The sequence below is a fragment of the Schistocerca serialis genome, chromosome 2 (genome assembly GCF_023864345.2).
Source record: "Schistocerca serialis cubense isolate TAMUIC-IGC-003099 chromosome 2, iqSchSeri2.2, whole genome shotgun sequence".
Taxonomy (NCBI): domain Eukaryota; kingdom Metazoa; phylum Arthropoda; class Insecta; order Orthoptera; family Acrididae; genus Schistocerca; species Schistocerca serialis.
In genome coordinates this window covers 306,349,282-306,368,178 of record NC_064639.1, presented here as the reverse complement: position 1 = coordinate 306,368,178, position 18,897 = coordinate 306,349,282, and the positions used below count along the sequence as shown (strand labels likewise).

General features: G+C 37.7%; 2 protein-coding genes across 4 annotated transcripts in view; one reads left to right on the top strand and one right to left on the bottom strand.

Moving 5' to 3' along the window:
- The window catches only part of LOC126457079 (mRNA (2'-O-methyladenosine-N(6)-)-methyltransferase), a 154,125-nt gene extending 140,568 nt beyond the window's left edge, over positions 1–13,557 (bottom strand). The window contains exons 1-3 of one of the 2 annotated variants that reach the window (XM_050093083.1): positions 13,279–13,557; positions 12,817–13,057; positions 12,559–12,711 (exon numbers count right to left, since the gene is read on the bottom strand). In XM_050093083.1, the coding sequence (XP_049949040.1) occupies positions 12,559–12,711; positions 12,817–13,020 (357 nt within the window). In that variant the 5' untranslated portion in view covers positions 13,021–13,057; positions 13,279–13,557. Of the gene's footprint in view, positions 1–12,558; positions 12,712–12,816 lie in introns of both variants that reach the window. The other variant, XM_050093082.1, reaches the window with a different exon arrangement.
- Positions 13,558–13,653: 96 nt separating this feature from the next.
- Positions 13,654–18,897, top strand: part of LOC126457078 (trithorax group protein osa-like) — a 111,907-nt gene continuing 106,663 nt past the window's right edge. For both annotated transcript variants that reach the window (XM_050093081.1, XM_050093080.1), the window contains exons 1-2: positions 13,654–14,032; positions 14,146–14,222. In XM_050093081.1, coding sequence (XP_049949038.1) covers positions 13,973–14,032; positions 14,146–14,222 — 137 coding nt within the window. In that variant the 5' untranslated portion in view covers positions 13,654–13,972. The remainder of the gene's footprint in view (positions 14,033–14,145; positions 14,223–18,897) is intronic.

The following is an 18,897-nucleotide window of genomic DNA, read 5'->3' as shown; positions in this document are numbered from 1 at the left end:
TACACAAATGTGTTAACACTTCATAGAATGCAAGTTGAATTACTAATAACACCAATAAAAGAAATATATGAATAGAATTTACGTAAATCACAGCGCACTGTTCTACACTGCTATAGTGGAAATTGATTCTTAGTCTGATGGCAGTGTAGTGTACTTCCAAGAAAAGCAACTTCCCCCATTATCAGTAGTGCTCAGTTTTCAGTTTACAGACAGACTATACCACCTCAGCATATTCCCTGTCCAATTCTTGTATGTGAGTAGCCACAACAACTTCACTAAGTTCATGTTTATAGAGAAGAGCTATTTTCCCTTTACTGATTACTTATTTGCAGTTGTTAAGAAGCTATTGTGTAAAAAAAAAGGGTCAAAAGGTGAGCTGACAACTGTCTACCACACTAAAGAGTCTGTCAATATGTATTCGACAATGTCAATTTCATTGTCTCCATTGGCAATGTCAGGAATACTTTTTACACCTTGAGAGGTATCAAATGCATCATCTCAGTCTCAGCTCTCTCAACATCTGAAGAGACTCAGAACGTTAAACTGCATCCCTCTACCACAGGTCACCTACATGTTATAGAACTTCAGATATTTCAACATAAGTCAAGCAACACATTACAGAAAATAATGTTCTGCATCTGAACATGACCAGTTCCATTGCATCATACACAGTCACATCCATGTTGGAAGATACAATGTGGATGTGTCTAAAGGCAGCCCACTCTACAAGTGCCAGCAATTCCTGAATGGAAAAGATTTATGCACCCTACAAGCAACACAATGAATGGGGAGAGAAGTGCAGTAACTATCCGGTCATACAGTAATTCACCATCAAGTGATTACAACACAAATATATGGCTTTACAATATGCTGTCAACAACATACAGCAGTAAGGTGTCACATTTTTCAATCCCTTTCCCACCAACACTACAAGATCACAGCAACATCTCACTTACAAGTTAAACATTTCCCAGCCATTGTTTACAGGAACATGTTTCGCATAAGAGCTCACTTCCCACCTGCAAAAAATACTCACTCAATAAACTGAAAATAACTCCATTATACAAACATGAGCTCAGTGAAGTAATTTATCTACTCACATAAGCAAACTGGACACAAAATGTTGGGAAGAGTGGGGGTAGATAAAGTGGGGAATCACCTGCTCGAACTTCAGTTTGCAGACATATGAAGGAGGGGACTTGCATGAACGCAATCCAGCGCTCTCCCTTCCCTCATGCTTCTATCTCACACATCCATCCCTCTTCACCCTGTTACGTCCTCAGAACATAATTTATCCCTTAATCCAGCTCTAATGCACTAACATGTGGTACACAATTTAATATTTGTTTTAAACCTACTTTTTCATTTAGAGGTAAAAATTAATTTTATACTGTGAAAACAATATTACTGATTTTTCCACCCCACCTGCAACACAGAAACTATCAGTCCCACAGAAAAAATGAATAGGACTTCTTTTGTAGGAAATTTAATGCAGTTTAATTTTATACTCGGAAAGATTTTTACTAGGTGCCAATGTTTTTGAGTTATTCAACAAAAAACTTTTAAAAAATGATTTTATTATGTTGTTCCCTGAGACTCCCTCCTAGCACTGTGCAAAAATTTGCAAGACATGATCTCCCCTCCCCCAATTTTCCTTCATTGTCTGAACTACAGTGCCACGGTAGCCATCCACAAGTCATGACTGAAAGGCTCTGGAGGAAAACCAAGTCCTGCATTAGGCATATGTTTGGTTCATGTCCTGTATTATTCTTGCACTAGTAAATGTGTGCATTTATTATTAGAAACAAGATGAAGACTAAGAGTAAGAGTATCTGATGATGTAGTTCAAACAAAATAACCTAATGGAGGATCAGGAGAGCAGAATTTCAGTTGGTCCCTCTCCCTCTTTCAATATTAGATTTCAGAAGTAGGTTCAAAAACTGTGGATTGGAAAAAAAAGGGTAATGCACAGGCCAACAAAAATTTCGTGTTTAGCTCAGTGAAAACATGAGAGTAAAAATAATTTATGTTGAGAATAAGAGGTAACTGTTTTACATGCGCACTCAAGAATGTTTAATTACTGTGTATGTTGTTGTATGTTACCATTACATCATTGCAGTTACAATGTCTGTGTTTACATAGTGTCTGTATCTTCACATTACATGTGTGCATGTCTGAAGGAACAGACACTTTTCTGACAACTGTAGCTGTGATAATTATTACAAAATGGATTTGCATTTTGTAAATTTGGATTGACATCAGCTGTTTGTGACAACGAAAATTTGTGCCAGACCAGGACTCAAACCCACATTTCTCACTTATCATTAGCACTCACTTTAACCCCTTCAGCTATTCGAGCATGCCTCCAGGACTCCGTGACACATTGAAGTTTGGGTTGGTCTGGAGATGTGCTCAGATAGCCAAAGTGGTTGAAGCTACCATTCGCGATAAGCATGAAATCCGGAGGTCCATTCCGGCTCAAATTTTTATTTGTACAAACAGTGGACATCAACCCAGAGTCACAAAATGCAAATCCATTTCATAATGTAATCATTAAGTTTAATCCAAGTACATATATGGAGGTATATTATGTCAAGAATCTTCAAAATATTACTTTCATTGTTAAGTTTGAGTGAGGATCAAAGTGTCACAGACCATTTGAGGTTTTTATTATTTGTACCCTATTCGTGTTATCATCAACCATCAGAAGCTCTTCTGGAACTGTTATTGGTTTTATGCACTTTCATGAAATTTTAACGGGTAATTATTCAAGCTTTTCAAAAGTAGAGTGTGGCAGATTAATTTCTGTCTTCCCACATCACTCTGATATGGTATAAAACAAGGATTTTTTCAAAAGTAAGGTCTGTTTTGCAGCAAAAAAAAAAAAACTAACACAGATATTGCCAACTTTGTTTTATTTCATTTGGCTAGTACTCCACATATTATTCTCCACTGTTTAAACATTTTCAATATTGTTTTACTAATTTGTTTACCTCCTCTTGCGCACATGAGTACAACTGGTCTTCAACTGATTTTTCATTTCTTCACTGATGTCAACAGCTGACCAAAGAAAACTCTCTTCAGTTAGAAAAACAGACTGTACACTAAGTGCAAGGTCCAGGATCTACACTTAGAGGTCTACTTGCTCCCGTCCCAAGGATCTGATTTATTCTTGAGTTTGAGGAGCACAATGAGGTTTTGATTCGAGATGCAGCAACAAAACATTAGATGCCAACTGATTGTGTCATTAAATACTGTATGGCATATGGCATGCTGGAGCTTCCTCAAGGTTGCACAGTATATAGCAAAACACAGATGCCAATAATTTTTAGGTGGATTGTCTGTTTGGGTTTCATTTTGGCTCAGGAATACGTGTGTTGCCATTCCACTGAATGCCGCTTTGTTTCTTGAGTTATGAGAAAATCTAAAGCTGGACTTTATTAATGAAAAACAGAAACTAATATGAGTCCATGACCACTGTTGTTGCGGTCTTCAGTCTGAAGACAGGTATGCAGGTCTCCACAATAGTCTATCATGTGCAAACCTCTTCATCCCTACATAACTACTGTAACCTATATCCATTTGAATCTGCATCTGTAGTCATCCCATGGTGTCCATCTGAAATTTTTTAACCCCCCCCCCCCCCCCACACACACACACACACACTTCCCTCCATTACCAAATGATAATTTAATAATGCCTCAGGATGAGTTCTGTCAATGATCTCTTCTTTTAGTCATGTTGTGCCATACATTTCATTTCTCCCCAATTTGGTTTGGTCCTCCCTCATTTGTTACTTGATCTAAACATCTATTCTTCTGTAGCACCACATTTCAGAAGTTTCCCTTCTCTTCTTGTATGTTATATTTCCCTGCAAGCCTACACTCCGACACTGAAATTCATATCAGATATTGAAGAAGTTTACTTTTTGAGAAATGCTTTTCTTGTTATAGTCAGTTTGCATTTTATATCTTCTCTGCTTTGGCATCATCAGTTATTTTGCTAATCAAACAGAAAAATTTGTCTACTACCTTTAATGCCTCATTTCCTAACCTAATTCCCCCAGCATTGACTGAATTAATTTGACTACATTCCTTTACCCTAGTTTTACTTCTGTTGATGTGCATCTTGTACCTTATTTTCAAGACACTATCCATTCTGTTCAGCTGCTCTTCCACGTCCTTTGTTGCTCCAGACAGAATTACAATGACAGCTCCGCACCTTCAGAGTTTGCCTTCTTCTCACTGAACTTTAATTCCCTTTCAAATTTCTCCTTGGTTTCCTTTCTTGCTTATTCAATGTACAGCCTGAACAACATTCGGGATAGACTACAATCCTGTCCTACTCCTTCTCAACCTTTGCTTCCAATTCATTTCCAATTCACGCCCCTGATTTTTATGACAGCAGTCTGGTTTCTGTACACATTGTAAATAAACTTTTGCTTCCTATATTTTATTCCTACTATCTTCAGAATGTCAAAGAATGTATTCCAGTCAACAATGTCAAAATCTTTCCCTAAATTTACAAATTCTATTACAGTAGGTTCACTTTTTGTCATCTTATCTTCTATAATAAGTTGTAGGGTCAAACCCAAACTGATCTTCCTCAAGTTGGCTTCCTCCAGTTTTTGCCATTCTTCTGTAAATAATTTTTTTACCATTTTGCAAGGGACTAATGGTTTGGTAGTATTCAAAACTGTCAAGACCTTTCTTCTTTGGAATTGGCATTATTACATTCTTCTTGAAGTCTGCGGGTATTTCACCTATCTCATATATCATACACATCAGGTGCAGTGGTTTTGTTATGGCTGGCTCTCCCATCTCAATAATTCTGACAGAATGTCAATTAGTTGAGGTGCTTTGTTTTGACTTAGATCTTTCAGCACTTGGGCAATTTTTTTGCATCTCTCATCTCATCCTCATTTACTTTTTCTTCCCTTGCTGTACTGTCTTGAAGTTCACTCTCTTGTATAGCCCTTCTACATATCCTTACCACCTTTCAGTTTTGCCTTCTATACTTGGTACTGGCTTGCCACATGAGTTCTTGATACTAATGCAACTGATTCTCCCTTCTCAAAAGGTTTCTATTTCTCCAACAGATGGCAACTACGTTTCCAACAGTCACTGATGCTTCTAAGCTCAACAGTCCTTTATCCATTTTTACTTTCTGCCAATCTTATCTTTTAAATGTCTGTATTTCCTTTCACCTGCTTCATTTGCTGCATTTTTATACTTTCTCCTTTCATAAATGAAGTTCAATATCTCCTGTGATAGCGAAGATTCATCCAGGGGCTTTTATATTCACCTATGTGGTCCTCTACTGTCTTCACTACTTCACTTCTCAGAGCTACATGCTCATCTTCTTCCATATTCCTTTCCCCTACATCACTCAACAATTGCCTATTGCTCCCTTTGAAGCTCTCAACAACTTAGTTCTTTCAACTTATCAAGGCCGCACCTGTTTAATTTTGTACCCTTTTGCAGTTTCTTCAATTTTAATCTACAGTTAATAATCTAAATTGGAACAGAGTCATCAGCCTGTGGATATGTATAACAGTTTAAAATCTGGTTCCACAAACTGTGCTTTACCATTACACAACAAATCTGAAACCTTCCAGTGCCTCCAAGTCTTTTCTGTATGTACAGCCTTTTTGTATAATTCTTAAACCAAGTGTTAGTATGATCAAATTATGATCTGTGCAAAATTCTACACGTCAGCTTCCTCTTTCATTATTTTCCATTAGTCCATTTTTCCTTTCCTTTTTTTCCTACCATCAAATTTCTGTCCCTCATCACAATTACAATTCTGTCTCTCTTAACACAAGTTGAATAATTTCTTTAACCATGTCATACATTCTTTCAATTTCTGCTTTAATCAAGTCATATTGTTTTTAAATTTCTTCATCCTTGGAGTCAGTTGGCATAAACACTTGTAGTATGATCTATGTATGTATGCATGCATGTATATCTTGGCTACAATAATATGTTCACTACACTGTTCATAGTAGCTTAACCACACTACTATTTTCTGATTCACTATTAGATTTGATTTAGTATTTAGAATGCTATTCTCACCTGATGAGAAGATCTGTTCTTCTTCCCATCACATTTCGCTAAGCCCCACTACATCTAATTCAAACTACCTGTTTCCCTCTTTAAATTCTCTGAACTACCTACCTGATTAAGGAATCTAACACTCCTTGCTATGACCCATGGAATACCAGTTTTGTTTTTCTTGGTGAAGAGAGCCTCCGGAGTAGCCCCACCCAGACTACTTTGCCTCTGGAGTATTTTGCTCAAGAGGATGCCATCATCATAGAACCATACCATAGAGCTGCATGTCTTTGAGATAAGTAAAGGTTGCAGTTTTCCCTAGTTTTCATCAAGTACCCTTGCAACTACTGCAAAGGCTTCTGCCTCTCTACAGAAGCCATATGTTTGTCAAGGTGATCATTATGTATACGCCTGACAAAAAGAAATGCAACCCCTCTGGTCAGTATGCATGCACTAATTCAATTGGATAAAGAGTCATAATACCATTGTACACTCACGTGAGGCAAGCTGGCTGTGTGCCTTATGTCAACAAGCATTGTCTTGTTGAAAACTAGCACCATAATACTGTCACATGAGAGGTAACACAGGAGGATACAGGATGTCCACGACATACAAGTGTGCCATCAAAATTTCCTCCAGTAACTACCATCTGTGACATGAAGTCATACTCGATGGGCTTCCACGACATGATGTGAATAAAAACACTGTGCCTCTCCAGAACTGAATAATTAGACCTTTCCCAGGTCACTGCTGACAGTGCTCATTTAGGATAGTGAAGAAATGCGATTCATTGTTGAAGACAATGTGATAATTTTCCTCAGCAGCTCAGGCTTCCTGGCCATAGCACCACTTCAAATGCAGCTGCTTGTGTTGTACTATGTGACGATCCTACAGTCTGGTGGTCAGATATGGTCGAACGGAACTTTGATTATGAATATTCCAGGTGTCGTGCATTCCATTTCAGGCCAGTCACATCCAAATGCCCCACAAATCTGGATATTTCCAGATTCAACCAGCTGGACAAATTGACACCCACAATAAGGCCTCTTTCAATCTCTGTAAGGTACTGATAACACTGTCTCACACAAGTATGCAGCATCTCTGTATCTTTCAAAGTGATCACTCACTCAGCACCTGATGTTGTTCATGTCTCATTTATACCCTCTACAAGTCCTGGCACAAACATTAATCAAAAAACAACACTAGTGCACTCTGGTGGCCATTCCACCTGTCACTCTAGGTGCAAAAATTCTCTAATCATCTACCTGCCAAAAGTCTGAGGGTGCAAGATGTTACACTGACATCTGATCATGTCTGTTGGATGCTTCACTTTTTGACAGGCAGTATGTGTTAAAATACTTCTTGTCTTGATTACAAAATAATTATTATTGCTCTGATGGAAGCCTTTGAACTCAAACATACAGAGCTCTAGCAAGAGTTGAAACATGTGACGGACAGTAATTAATTTATTTGGAGACCTAGGCAGTATGTTTTAATAACTAAATCTGGAAGGCCAGAGTGGAATTAAAGTCCAGTGACCACACAGTTCAGTATAGTTTAGATCAGAATATAAGCAACTACTAAATTTTAGCACACAGAGGGCACTTATCATGTACACATCTAAAACAGAGTGAAAGAGAAGGAGTATTAGATTTACATGTTGTAAATGCCACACTTCTTACAGAGGAAGTGCAATCTCGGAATGGAGGGGTGAGGATTTTGGATAAGGTCTTCTTTCAAGACTGCACCAATATTTCCCATAAATAATTCTGGGACATGGGTCACAACGTACCTGAGACTTCATATCTCAGCCAATACGCCAACAATGTCCTACATCTAGCTAAACAGTTTAAAATGATGAAAGCTTAATAACATATAATTAGTAAAATAGCGAGTCAGTGAGATGACTGATATTGCCTATTTCTAAAAATCTGTTTTATATTTCGTCTAGCACTACCAACAAGCATCATAGGCCACGAAGTTCCTTCCATTCCTCTCTGTTGTTTTTATTGTTACCACAGTCAAAAATACCTGTAAGTTGTAGCAAATGGAATTTCTAGCCTTAAGATTCTCTGATAATAATGGATACCAACCACCAAGCTTTTGATACCATAATGTCAGTTATGTTTTAATAAAATCTGTTTTTAGTGGAGTGTCTTATGAAATCCAAGAAATTGTATTTTGAATCAAAATTCACCATGTGAAAATATTCATTCACTAAAAATGGTCTTACAGCCAAGACATTTTCTTCTTGATTACAGGATTTAGGAACATAGTTGTTAACAGATTTTATTACTGATGACAAGTGACAACTACTTAGTTTTGCAGTCAAGCCTTACTATCCAGAGAGACAGTTGCTTTGTTTTACTAAATCAGAAGTAGTACTTTGTCTAGCTCATTATATGCAACAGTGTTCTTTCAATGTGCCTGTCTGCTGCTCAATGCCTCCTCTATGTGATGAGTAGCAATATATCTATGCCATATTGTTATTTAGTGCTGGATTTTTTTGTAACAGAAAATCTGGGATGGAATAACAACAATATGAAATGGAAATGCTGTTGTTACTCACCACATAGAGAAGGCACTGAGTAGTAGGGAGAGAGAGATATTGAAAAAATGTTGCCCCCCTCCCTCAGACACATACAAATGCATAATATGTGACCACTTCAAACACTCACGTCTCCACAGCATCAATGAATTTTTCAAGGGAAGAAATTCGAGACTATTCTGTAATGTCCTCCAGCTTTCAAAAAGTTTCACAAATGTTAATGAATGTCTACAAGTGTTCCAGAATACTCTAAAATGCTCTAAAGTGCAACTTGAAACCAGCACATGTCACATTGATCTGAACATCAGCATAACTGTCTTAACTGAAGAAATGTGCAAGCTAATAAAGACACAAACAACTCATCAAAAAAGTTTATGGGCTTATTGAGAGAGAGGGTTCTGTACAAATTTATTTATGTACCTATGTGGATGATAATGATGATAATTTCGTGTGGCTCAATGGCTTGGTGCAAGCCTTTTTCTTGGACACCACTTCGGCAACTCGCGTATCCTTCCTGTTATCCAAATGGGTAAAGTGGACCTACAGTTTAATGTGGAATTGGAACCATGTGTTGTTTATGGCGACTCCTCACATCATAGAGAAGAGAACGCCAAGTTAAAACAAAGACTGAAGAATCCATAGTCTGATTGAGATTCGATCCTGCAACCTCTCAGTTTCCAGGCAAATGCTTTACTGCTAGACCATCAGGCCTGACAGGCATGTAGATAATCAAACAATGGAAACTCCATGTAGGAATATCAACAATGTAAGACAGACTGCTACAGTAGACTGCTATGGTAGTTATTCACTTAGGAGTTATGTAATTCCAATCTCACATGTTCATGAACCTCTCTATACCATTCTTGGATTGACCTATGTGCAACTGTTGCACTCAACACCATTTAGAGAGGGGTCATTACACTAATGCTTTTTGTAACATTTCCGTTTGACAGATAAATGTGTCTCAATGGAAATATAACTGTTGTTAGTGCAGACTACAATCATCTGCTTCAAAAGTTGTGTTCACTACTTCAAATGCTCAGCGTAGTTTTTGGCCGATTCATTCTGAGAGCCACACAGACATCTGAAGATGCAATTACACAATTTTGAAATTGATAAAATAATGTCAATATTTACATCACAAATAAATACAAATGAGTGGAACATTCCAAAGTTATGTTGTTACTGAATTAAACTGAATGTCCATGAGATCTATCCGAAAAAGTGAATAAAAATGTAATGTACAAGGTGTACCATAGATATTATTTAAAGTGAGATGGTATATGTTACACAGATGGTACCTAGGGTGTTTTCATTTGTATTTATCAGTAGCAAATGTTGGTGATACGTTTTGTTTATTATATTTCATTTGAGGGAGTATGTGATAGATTTGGGTCCAAAAAATCGATTCTTTCAAAACTGTTATTTTCTTAATCTACAAATTTTAATGTATGCTTTGTATAAATTTGATCTTGATATTAGTATCAGGAATGCTTTTGAAATGTTAAGCTCTACACTTGCAGCCACTTCCAACTTTTCATACATTCGGGAAATGGTGTGGAGAGTCTTCTTATCTCAAAGCTGTAACAGATAATAAACAGTACAACATTCCAATAGAAAAGCTGGAATGTGGTAGCCACATTCAAAAGAGACTCTGTGTTGAACTTTGTTACAAGCTAGACAAGAAGAGATGGGAAGCATTTGATGATGGAAAACGAGGAGGAAAAGGCAGGCTGGCTCTTAAAGAAATTAATTATCTTCAGTTATATTATGGGAGAGCTAGAAGGAAATATACAAACAATTTAGAGGCAATGGAGCATGTGCTGTGTGGGCAATTTACTTTCACAAGCTATCCACTGACCCAAACAAATGAATACTCTTTGACCAAAAGACGAAAGGTACAATACAATTTTAAAAAACCTTATTCACATAAGCACTACACACAACCCAATAAAAAAATCTATTTGCATTAGCAATCACTACTAGGACCTATTACGAATGCAATTAAATCTGCACTGAGGTTTCTTGCAAATTCTGATTTTCTGAGGAAGTGGCTTCAAGACAAAACACATACTTCAATGAAGTAATAAGTGTACCTGGTGTAGAGAAACAACTGAAAGATCTGAAAGCAAATAGATCACCAGGTCCGGATGGAATCCCAGTTCAATTTTGCAAAGAGAACTCTATGGCACTAGCTTTCATTTATCATAAATCTCTCACCCAGCATCAAGTCACAAGCAACTGGAAAAAAGCACAGGTGATTCCACAATATAAGAAGTGTAAAAGAATGGACCCGCCATGTTGCAGACCAATATCCCTAACTTCTGTTTGCTGTAGAATCCTTGAACATATTCTCCGTTCGAATATAATAAACTTCCTTGAGATTGAGAAGTTTATGTCCACAAATCGGCATGATTTTAGAAAGCATTGCTCATGTGAAACACAGCTTGTCCTTTTTTCACATGATATACTGGGAACAACGGATGGAGGGCAACAGGCAGATTCCCTATTTCTAGATTTCTGGAAAGCATTTGACATTGTGCCCCATTGCAGGCTATTAACAAAGGTACGTGCATATGGAATAAGTTCACAGAGATGTGAGTGGCTTGAAGACTTCTTAAATAATAGAACCCAGTACATTGTCCTTGATAGTGAGTATTCCTCAGATACAAGGGTATCATCAGTAATGCCCCAGGAAAGTGTGATAGGACCGCTGCTGTTCTCTATACACATAAATGATTTGGCAGACAGGGTGGTAGCAATCTGTGGTTTTTGGCTGATGATGTCATGTACAGTAAGGCGTTGAAGTTGAATGGCTGCAGGAAGATACAAGACGACTTAAACAAAATTTCCAGTTGGTGTGATGAATGGCAGCTAGCCCTAAACATGGAAAAAATGTAAGTTAATGCAGATGAGTAGGAAGACCAAACCTGTAATGTTCAGATACAGTATTACTAGTGTAGTCAAGACATTTAAATATCTGGGAGTAACGATGCAAAGCAATACGAAGTGGAACGAGCATGTGAGAACTGTGGTAGGGAAGGCGAATGGTCGACTTTGGTTTATTGGGAGAATTTTAGGAAAGAGTGGTTCACCAGTAAAGGAGACTGCATTAAGACATTGGTAGGAACTATTCTTGAGCGCTGCTCGAGTGTGTTTGGGATCCATACCAGGTTGGACTGAAGGAAGACATTGAAGCAACTCAGAGGCAGGCTGCTAGATTTGTTACTGGTACATTTAAGCAACACATACATGTTACAGAGATACTTCGAAACTCAAATGGGAATCTATGGAGGCAAGGCGACATTCTTTTTGAGATACTCTATTGAGAAAATTTAGGGAACTGGCATTTTAAGCTGACTGCCAAATAATTCTACTGCCACCAACATACATTGTGCGTATGGAACACAAAGATAAGATCTGAGAAATTAGGGCTCATATGAAGGCATATCAATAGTTGTTTTTCCCTCACTTTCTTTGCGAGTGGAACAGGAAAAGAAATAACAAGTAGTGGTGCAGGGTACCCTCCACCACACACTGTATGGTGGCTTACACAGAATTTATATAGATGTAGATGAAGAAAATGCAAACGAAAAATTACACTGATAATTTAATTTTGATTAGACATTCAAAAACAACATTCAATGGAGTCGATATACTAAAAATAGGTGTCTATGGTGTTTGTTACAAAAATAGCTATGGAGGTGACTACACAAGTTCAGATGTATAGATAAACTACCAGTACTGTAGACAGTATTCTATACCATAAAAAGCTATCACAAAAGCCATCAACTGAACTGAAATCGAAGGTGAGCGAAAAAACAAGCACACAATGATATTAAAATATACTGTTTCCTTTGCAATGCAATCCACATGAGTGGTTACAGATTTAACATCTAACGTATAGCTCTGAGTAACAGAGGAAAATTAATTACCAAGTTGTATAACTACACAAACCTGTTGTTTTGGAAGAGGCATCTCCCATAGTGATGCTCCTGTCAATTTATTCCAGAAATATGGTCTGTTCTCTCTTTTACTCCAGAACTTCCGCCAACCCTGATGTATCAGTTCTGGTGGTAAGTCATCAATGAATCCTCCAACAGGAATTCCCTATTTTAGAAGTGAATATGTATTAAAGAAACGAGAAGAGTACCTTTACGGAGTCGTGTTTTGCATAACGAAAAGATGATCATATGATAATGATAATTTTATTACCTGAGGGGTCTGGGGAATTTGAGGCAATGGTGCGGTATGAGGCATAGCATTTTCAAGGTCCACTCCTGGAGGAATCTTGATGGGTGTTGGAACAAGAACCGATAAATTTTCTGGATGATGTGGATGTGAAAGCGGTTGTACCTGCGCAACTGCTTCCCATGTTGATGTACTGGGTATTTCTTGCTTGCCGCCGATATCATTCATCGCGTTGGGAACAGTAACTCAGTTCACTAATATTAAGCTAAAAACATACAGATAATAACTGCAACAAGTTTCAGACACACACTTTTCTTTATTTACACCGTAATAACTGAAAGATTTTCCATGCTTGGCCAAAAAAGGCGAAACTGACGATTCCAAGTTGTGTGTCCGGCAGCACAAGAAAGCAATAATTTAACAATATTTATAAAATTACTGATGCTTTAGTTAATAGTAATGAAAACTGAATTCAAAATCACTCACTTCCAGTACAGGAGAGCATTAAAGGCGAAAGTTCTAGTCGATAACGCGCATCACTATTGTCAAACTACGTGACCACTTTGTTTACAAACTTTTGACACGTAAATATAAATGCAAAACAAGCGATGAAAACTGCGTACACCGCAAAACTTAATACTGGTACGTCTTCCCCGTACCTATTTACAACTTTTCGGTGATACAAACCACGGTTTAACGTCAAAAACAGGGATTTCATTCATCTTTTTCGCAACCCGTTAAAGCGTACTTCACCCAAGACGACGCCATTTGCTCACAGCTGAAGTATGTCACGTGATCAGAACGAATTCCTGGCGTTGGTAGGGAATATTTTGAAAGGAATGACGGGAAGTATTAAAGATCTTATTTGATATTGCCAACGAAATAAAACAATATTTACGTTACAGAGGCGCTCAGTTGATGGTCAGTGTGTGACAAAAGCAAGCGCCCTACACATTCCTTTGATGGAAAGGATGATTACATCGCTATAATTTTTTGTATCATTTTTGGTGAATCCGATAGAATTTAGAGAGTTGCAGACACAGTATTTGTTGGGTTGACACCAGCCATTTCGTTTTCACTCAGTGTTTACGGCTTTGTGCGTTTGTGACGATTCGTGGGAAGTAATTGTACAGAGAGAAATTTTAAACTTTCGTTGAATAGTTTTGTTGTGAAGAAAACCATGTCTGTCGCCTTCGTACAGCGCGGTAGGCCACCGCCGAATCCCATGCAGATACAGAAGGTGAAGTACAGTAAACGCACCAAGTTTACAATCGCTTACAACAAAATGTTAGATTTACTTCTGACAAATAAAGTTGAAGATTGCAGATTCGAAGATCGTCTATACTGTTACAGATGTTGGATGAAAACTGCCACCTTATTCAGACTATCCAAGAATATCAGAGCAAGGGAAAAGCACAGGAGTGCATGCAGTAAGTAATTCTCTCCTTCATTTGTGTTTGTGTGTAAACAATACCATAATATTAGAAATTAAAGTATACATAGGTATGTAATTATTTACACATAAAATAGTGCTTTGGTGTTGTCTGCTTGTTCCGTCCACCCCATTGGAGATACCCTTAGTACCAACCACACCACTTCTCGCCCTCCTGTTAATCCATAAATATCATGTACATTTCCTTTTGGCCAGCACGTGTATTATGGAAGAGTGTATATAGTTTTTATATATTGTGAACACATATTTGTAGTAAACAATCCCATTGGTGCCTTATGGTTTTTTCACATTCCAAACCTGAATTTTGTATTTTTTTCCATCTGACTGCAGAAGAACCAGAGAAATATGCTCTGCCTTTATTTTAACTTTTCAAGAATATGTTTAAAATATTAGTTACCATAACATAAAATATAGCACAGAGCCAGCCAGGTAGACAACTTTCCAGACCTAGATAGAGCATTACTGGGTCAGCTAAACAAACCAATACCAGATGTTGGCGACATCCAATAAAATTGTCATGTTGTGGCCTGTGGCTTCTTACATGTGCAACAGAAAGAGAACAGAATACTGACAATAGTTTCTGTAATCAAACAATGGAAACTCCAAGTAGAAATGTCAGCAATGTAGGAAAGACAGATTGCTATTTCCCATGAAGAAGACTTGTCAAGTTGCGGACAGGCACAATTAAAAGTCTCTCACAAAAAAGTTTTCAGCTACACACACGCACGCACGTGCGCCCACACACACACACACACACACACACACACATATGTGTGTGTTACTAGCAAATGCTGTGGCTGAAAGCTTTGTGTGAGTGTGTTTTAATTGTGCCTGTCTGCAACTTGAATAGCTTTTCTAATGTAGATTGCTGTGACACACTATATCCGTAGCACAGTGCAATGTCTAGGTTAGGTTGTAATGTGACAGTTTGGTTGTGAATTGGCAAGAAATCTTAGATGTGGTGACATCCTGAACTATAGCATAGATCACAGTGTACAATTAGGATGAAGGGTGACAACCTGGGTAACACCTAACAGCTCTTCTTTTTATTTTTAAAATAGACATGTACTTTAATTATGTAATAGGGCTATAATATATGTATAGGTACAAATGCAAGTAATGAAAGAGAAATAGTGTGGGCAGTTATGATCTGTTCTCTTAAAAAACTATCTTGGTACCCTCATATTTGATTTTCCGGCTTTAATTTTACATTACAGTCTCCTTAATTAAAACCAAGTTTACAGAAAAAGCCATTGAGGATACCGCTAGAGAAGCTATGCCTCATCCTAATATCACATCAGCCAATTGAGAAGTTATATCACCCTTTTCAGGGAACAAACATTTCCATCAGTTTTATTTGCTTCGTATGAATGTAATTTCATAATTTTTGTATTATTACTCTCATAATGCCCTACATTTAAGACTTTGTTACTGTGCAAACTCTGCTGGTACCAAGTAATTTATTTGTATTCCTAAAATCATCATTTACAAGTTCATATTTTTTCCAGGCTCTGATGACCTAGGTCTTTAATGTCAGACCTACCTTGTAAAAAAAGCTTCACTATTAGAAGATTCATTCTTGCAGCCTTGCATATAATTCTTTGTCTATTTTCTAAAATTTTATTTAAATCCACCTTTCACTAAAGTCTAATCTCACAAAGATTTCCAGTTCAACTCCCCTCTTTTTCTTATCCAGTTTGGGGAAGATGGCAAGACCTCGCAAAATGGCCTTCACTGATTCTTGCTTTAGAGTTCTTTGCCTTTTCTGTTGTAGGCCTAAGATTATAGTTCATAAAAACTTTGTTTTCCATGGTTGCACTATGCTCCTGTCCAGCTGTTTTATTCACTTCACCATGCAAAGTACCAATCAAAACATTCAGGTTCTACAGAGTGTACCATCACCGTGGTTACAAACTTTCAGGTTAGAGAGAGTACACCTACAATGATGGAAAATGAAATAGCCATGCAAGGTAGGAAACACTTCCCTGGCACAGTAGTGATGACACAAAGCTTCAAGAAAGGAAGGACACGAACAGGATGAGAAGACATGGTTATTATGCTCATTGTTACAGAAACCAGGAAATAAGAACAAAAACAGAAACAGTAGTCATCATAGAAGGTGTGATGCAGGCCCTGCATCTCCGGCGTATGTAAGATCTGATATTCAGGAAAATATAGTGCATGTCCTGGTATGCCTCAGCAGCTGCCATAATGGGTGCAGGTTTTGCAGTACTTTTAATCATACATATCCCCAGAGGATACAGTCAAGGCAAGTGAGGTCTGGCAATCTTTCTGGCCAATGCACTGGACCACACCGGCAGATCTTGTGTTGACGATACATCAAGGCTTTAATGTGAGGGGCCCCCATCACTCAGAAATCCAGCTAAGGATAATAAACATGTTGTCTCACCCAGTTCGTGTCCCTACTTTCTTGTGTCTAATGCTGCCAGTACCATGCCAGGAAAGCATTTCCAACCATGCATTGCTATGAGAGTTTTCATTAATTTGGTATACTCTATCTATCCTGAAAGTTTGTGATTGCTGTGCTGACACACCCTGTTTATTTAGTCTCTTGTGTAAACATCTGAACAGTTAGGTTATTCATAATAGCCAAATAATTCTGTGAAAAGTGCTTTCAGGTTTTCATGAGAGGAACTGTTGATACTGATTCATAAAACCCTTGATCCAGACAATTCCTGCAGTTTTAGCTAGGCACATCCCAGCTATGTTGTGTGCTTCAGTGCATTGCTACATTCAAGCTGTCTTGTTTTCCATTGTTCATATTTTTAATCATAAAGCTCATATTCTTCATTTGCAGTGAAAAATTGGTGACTTGTATGACAACAAAATATCAATTTAATGCTGTTGGTATCTGATTATTGTAACTTTGCTTAATGTCAACTGCTCTACTGTTTCCTAATTTGTCAAGAAAAGTAGAATAATACATCCCACATTGATATGCAGCAGTTCTAAGAGAGACAACATCTCTTACTGCTTTCATGGCTCTTCTGCCTTCTGATTTAGTGAGCTTCTTTTTGCAAGTTCAAACCATGATACCAAAGTCTAAAAGGAAGAAAAAAAACTTACTTTGCAATTACCTGCCATGTAATAGCACATTTCAACAGTATTGACATCTACTCTCAAGAATTTGTTGAAATCTGTCCTGTGTGCACCCATTTAGCTTAGAGTACTATTACTTCTTTTAGAAAAGATATTTAAAGTAGTTTATAATATATTTACCTTTTTAATCTTTTAAGGGGGTGGATGGATCTGATTTATTTCAGTCAATGTTAAAGGACAAAAATGTAATATTGAAAAAATAACTTATCTTTATTTCTTCAAAATATGGAACAATATTCATTGAAGGCAATCATTTCATAGATAATGATAGAGAGAGGCCTATGGTCATCTTATGTCCTTTTGTTGAACTTGATTGTGTACATGTTGACCAAAGTTTCCAATGTTGAAATGTGCTCCCTCACCTGTACACAAGACAAACTGAGTGTTTGATGGACATCACAGACTTGGGGTATCCATGTAATTAAATTATTGGTAAGGCATTTCATATTAATTAGATCTCCTGGGGATGCCACCTTATTGGGGTATTTACATTTTGGATTGATTGTTTTGCTGCTTACATGAAACTGAGAGATACAATGGCCATAACATGACCATTGGTAGGGCATATTATGCCAGGCAGGTCCCAGCATGTGAGTGAGACAAAGTGTGTTCCACCAATCCCACGTTCCATCTGTGCAGCTTAACCCTGCACACCATAAGTGAGAGCAATCCAGAGTTCAGTTTGTGAACAAATACAGAAGGGCAAATTTCCAAATTGCACAGAAGACAGAATGGAGAGTATACATCTGCAATCTCCCATACAGACCACTTTACTTTCTTCAGTAGAAAATTGACTGAAACAGACTAACCATAATATGATTCTGCTTTCCTGGCATATTCGTGCAAAGTGAGTATGTGGATATCCACCCTCAGATTTTATACTTCAATTAAAATAATTTAATGATCGACAGATTGCAGAGGCGGAGGGAGAGGGAGTTAGTGGCATGTAGCCATGGTAACAAAACAGGCAACACAGCAAGAACACGTGTTGTCCAGAAAAGAACTATGATTTACATCCAAAAACGTCAATTATAAAATTATTTTAATTGAAGTATAGAAGCTATTGTAGATGGTTAAAACTGCTGTGAGCTCCACTCTTTCCAATTTTAGCACTAGACATGTGTCTCACAAACACGTTTTCAGGCTTGGCAAACTCATGTACCATGATTAGGGTTGCTGGAAGCTTTGTTGCTACATGTAAGTTCACATGATGTGTGTAACTTGGCCTCTGATAAAACATGTTGGAAGAAGTGGACTGTGGGAACTAATGCAGTGTATCCGCAACAAAAAGGATGCCAAGCTACTTACACACCCACACCTTGCTACATAAAGATTGGTTAAAGCAAAATATCTAGACCCAGGGAAACTTGACTGATACTGCTACATTCCTTATACTGACCATAAACTGCAGGGCACTTAGAAAGGTAAATAGGTTACTGGAACTGGAAGTGTAACTAAATAACATCATATGGTGTATCATTGGGGTATCAGAGATGCAAAGAAAATAAAAGGATCAGATACAGCTGCAGTCA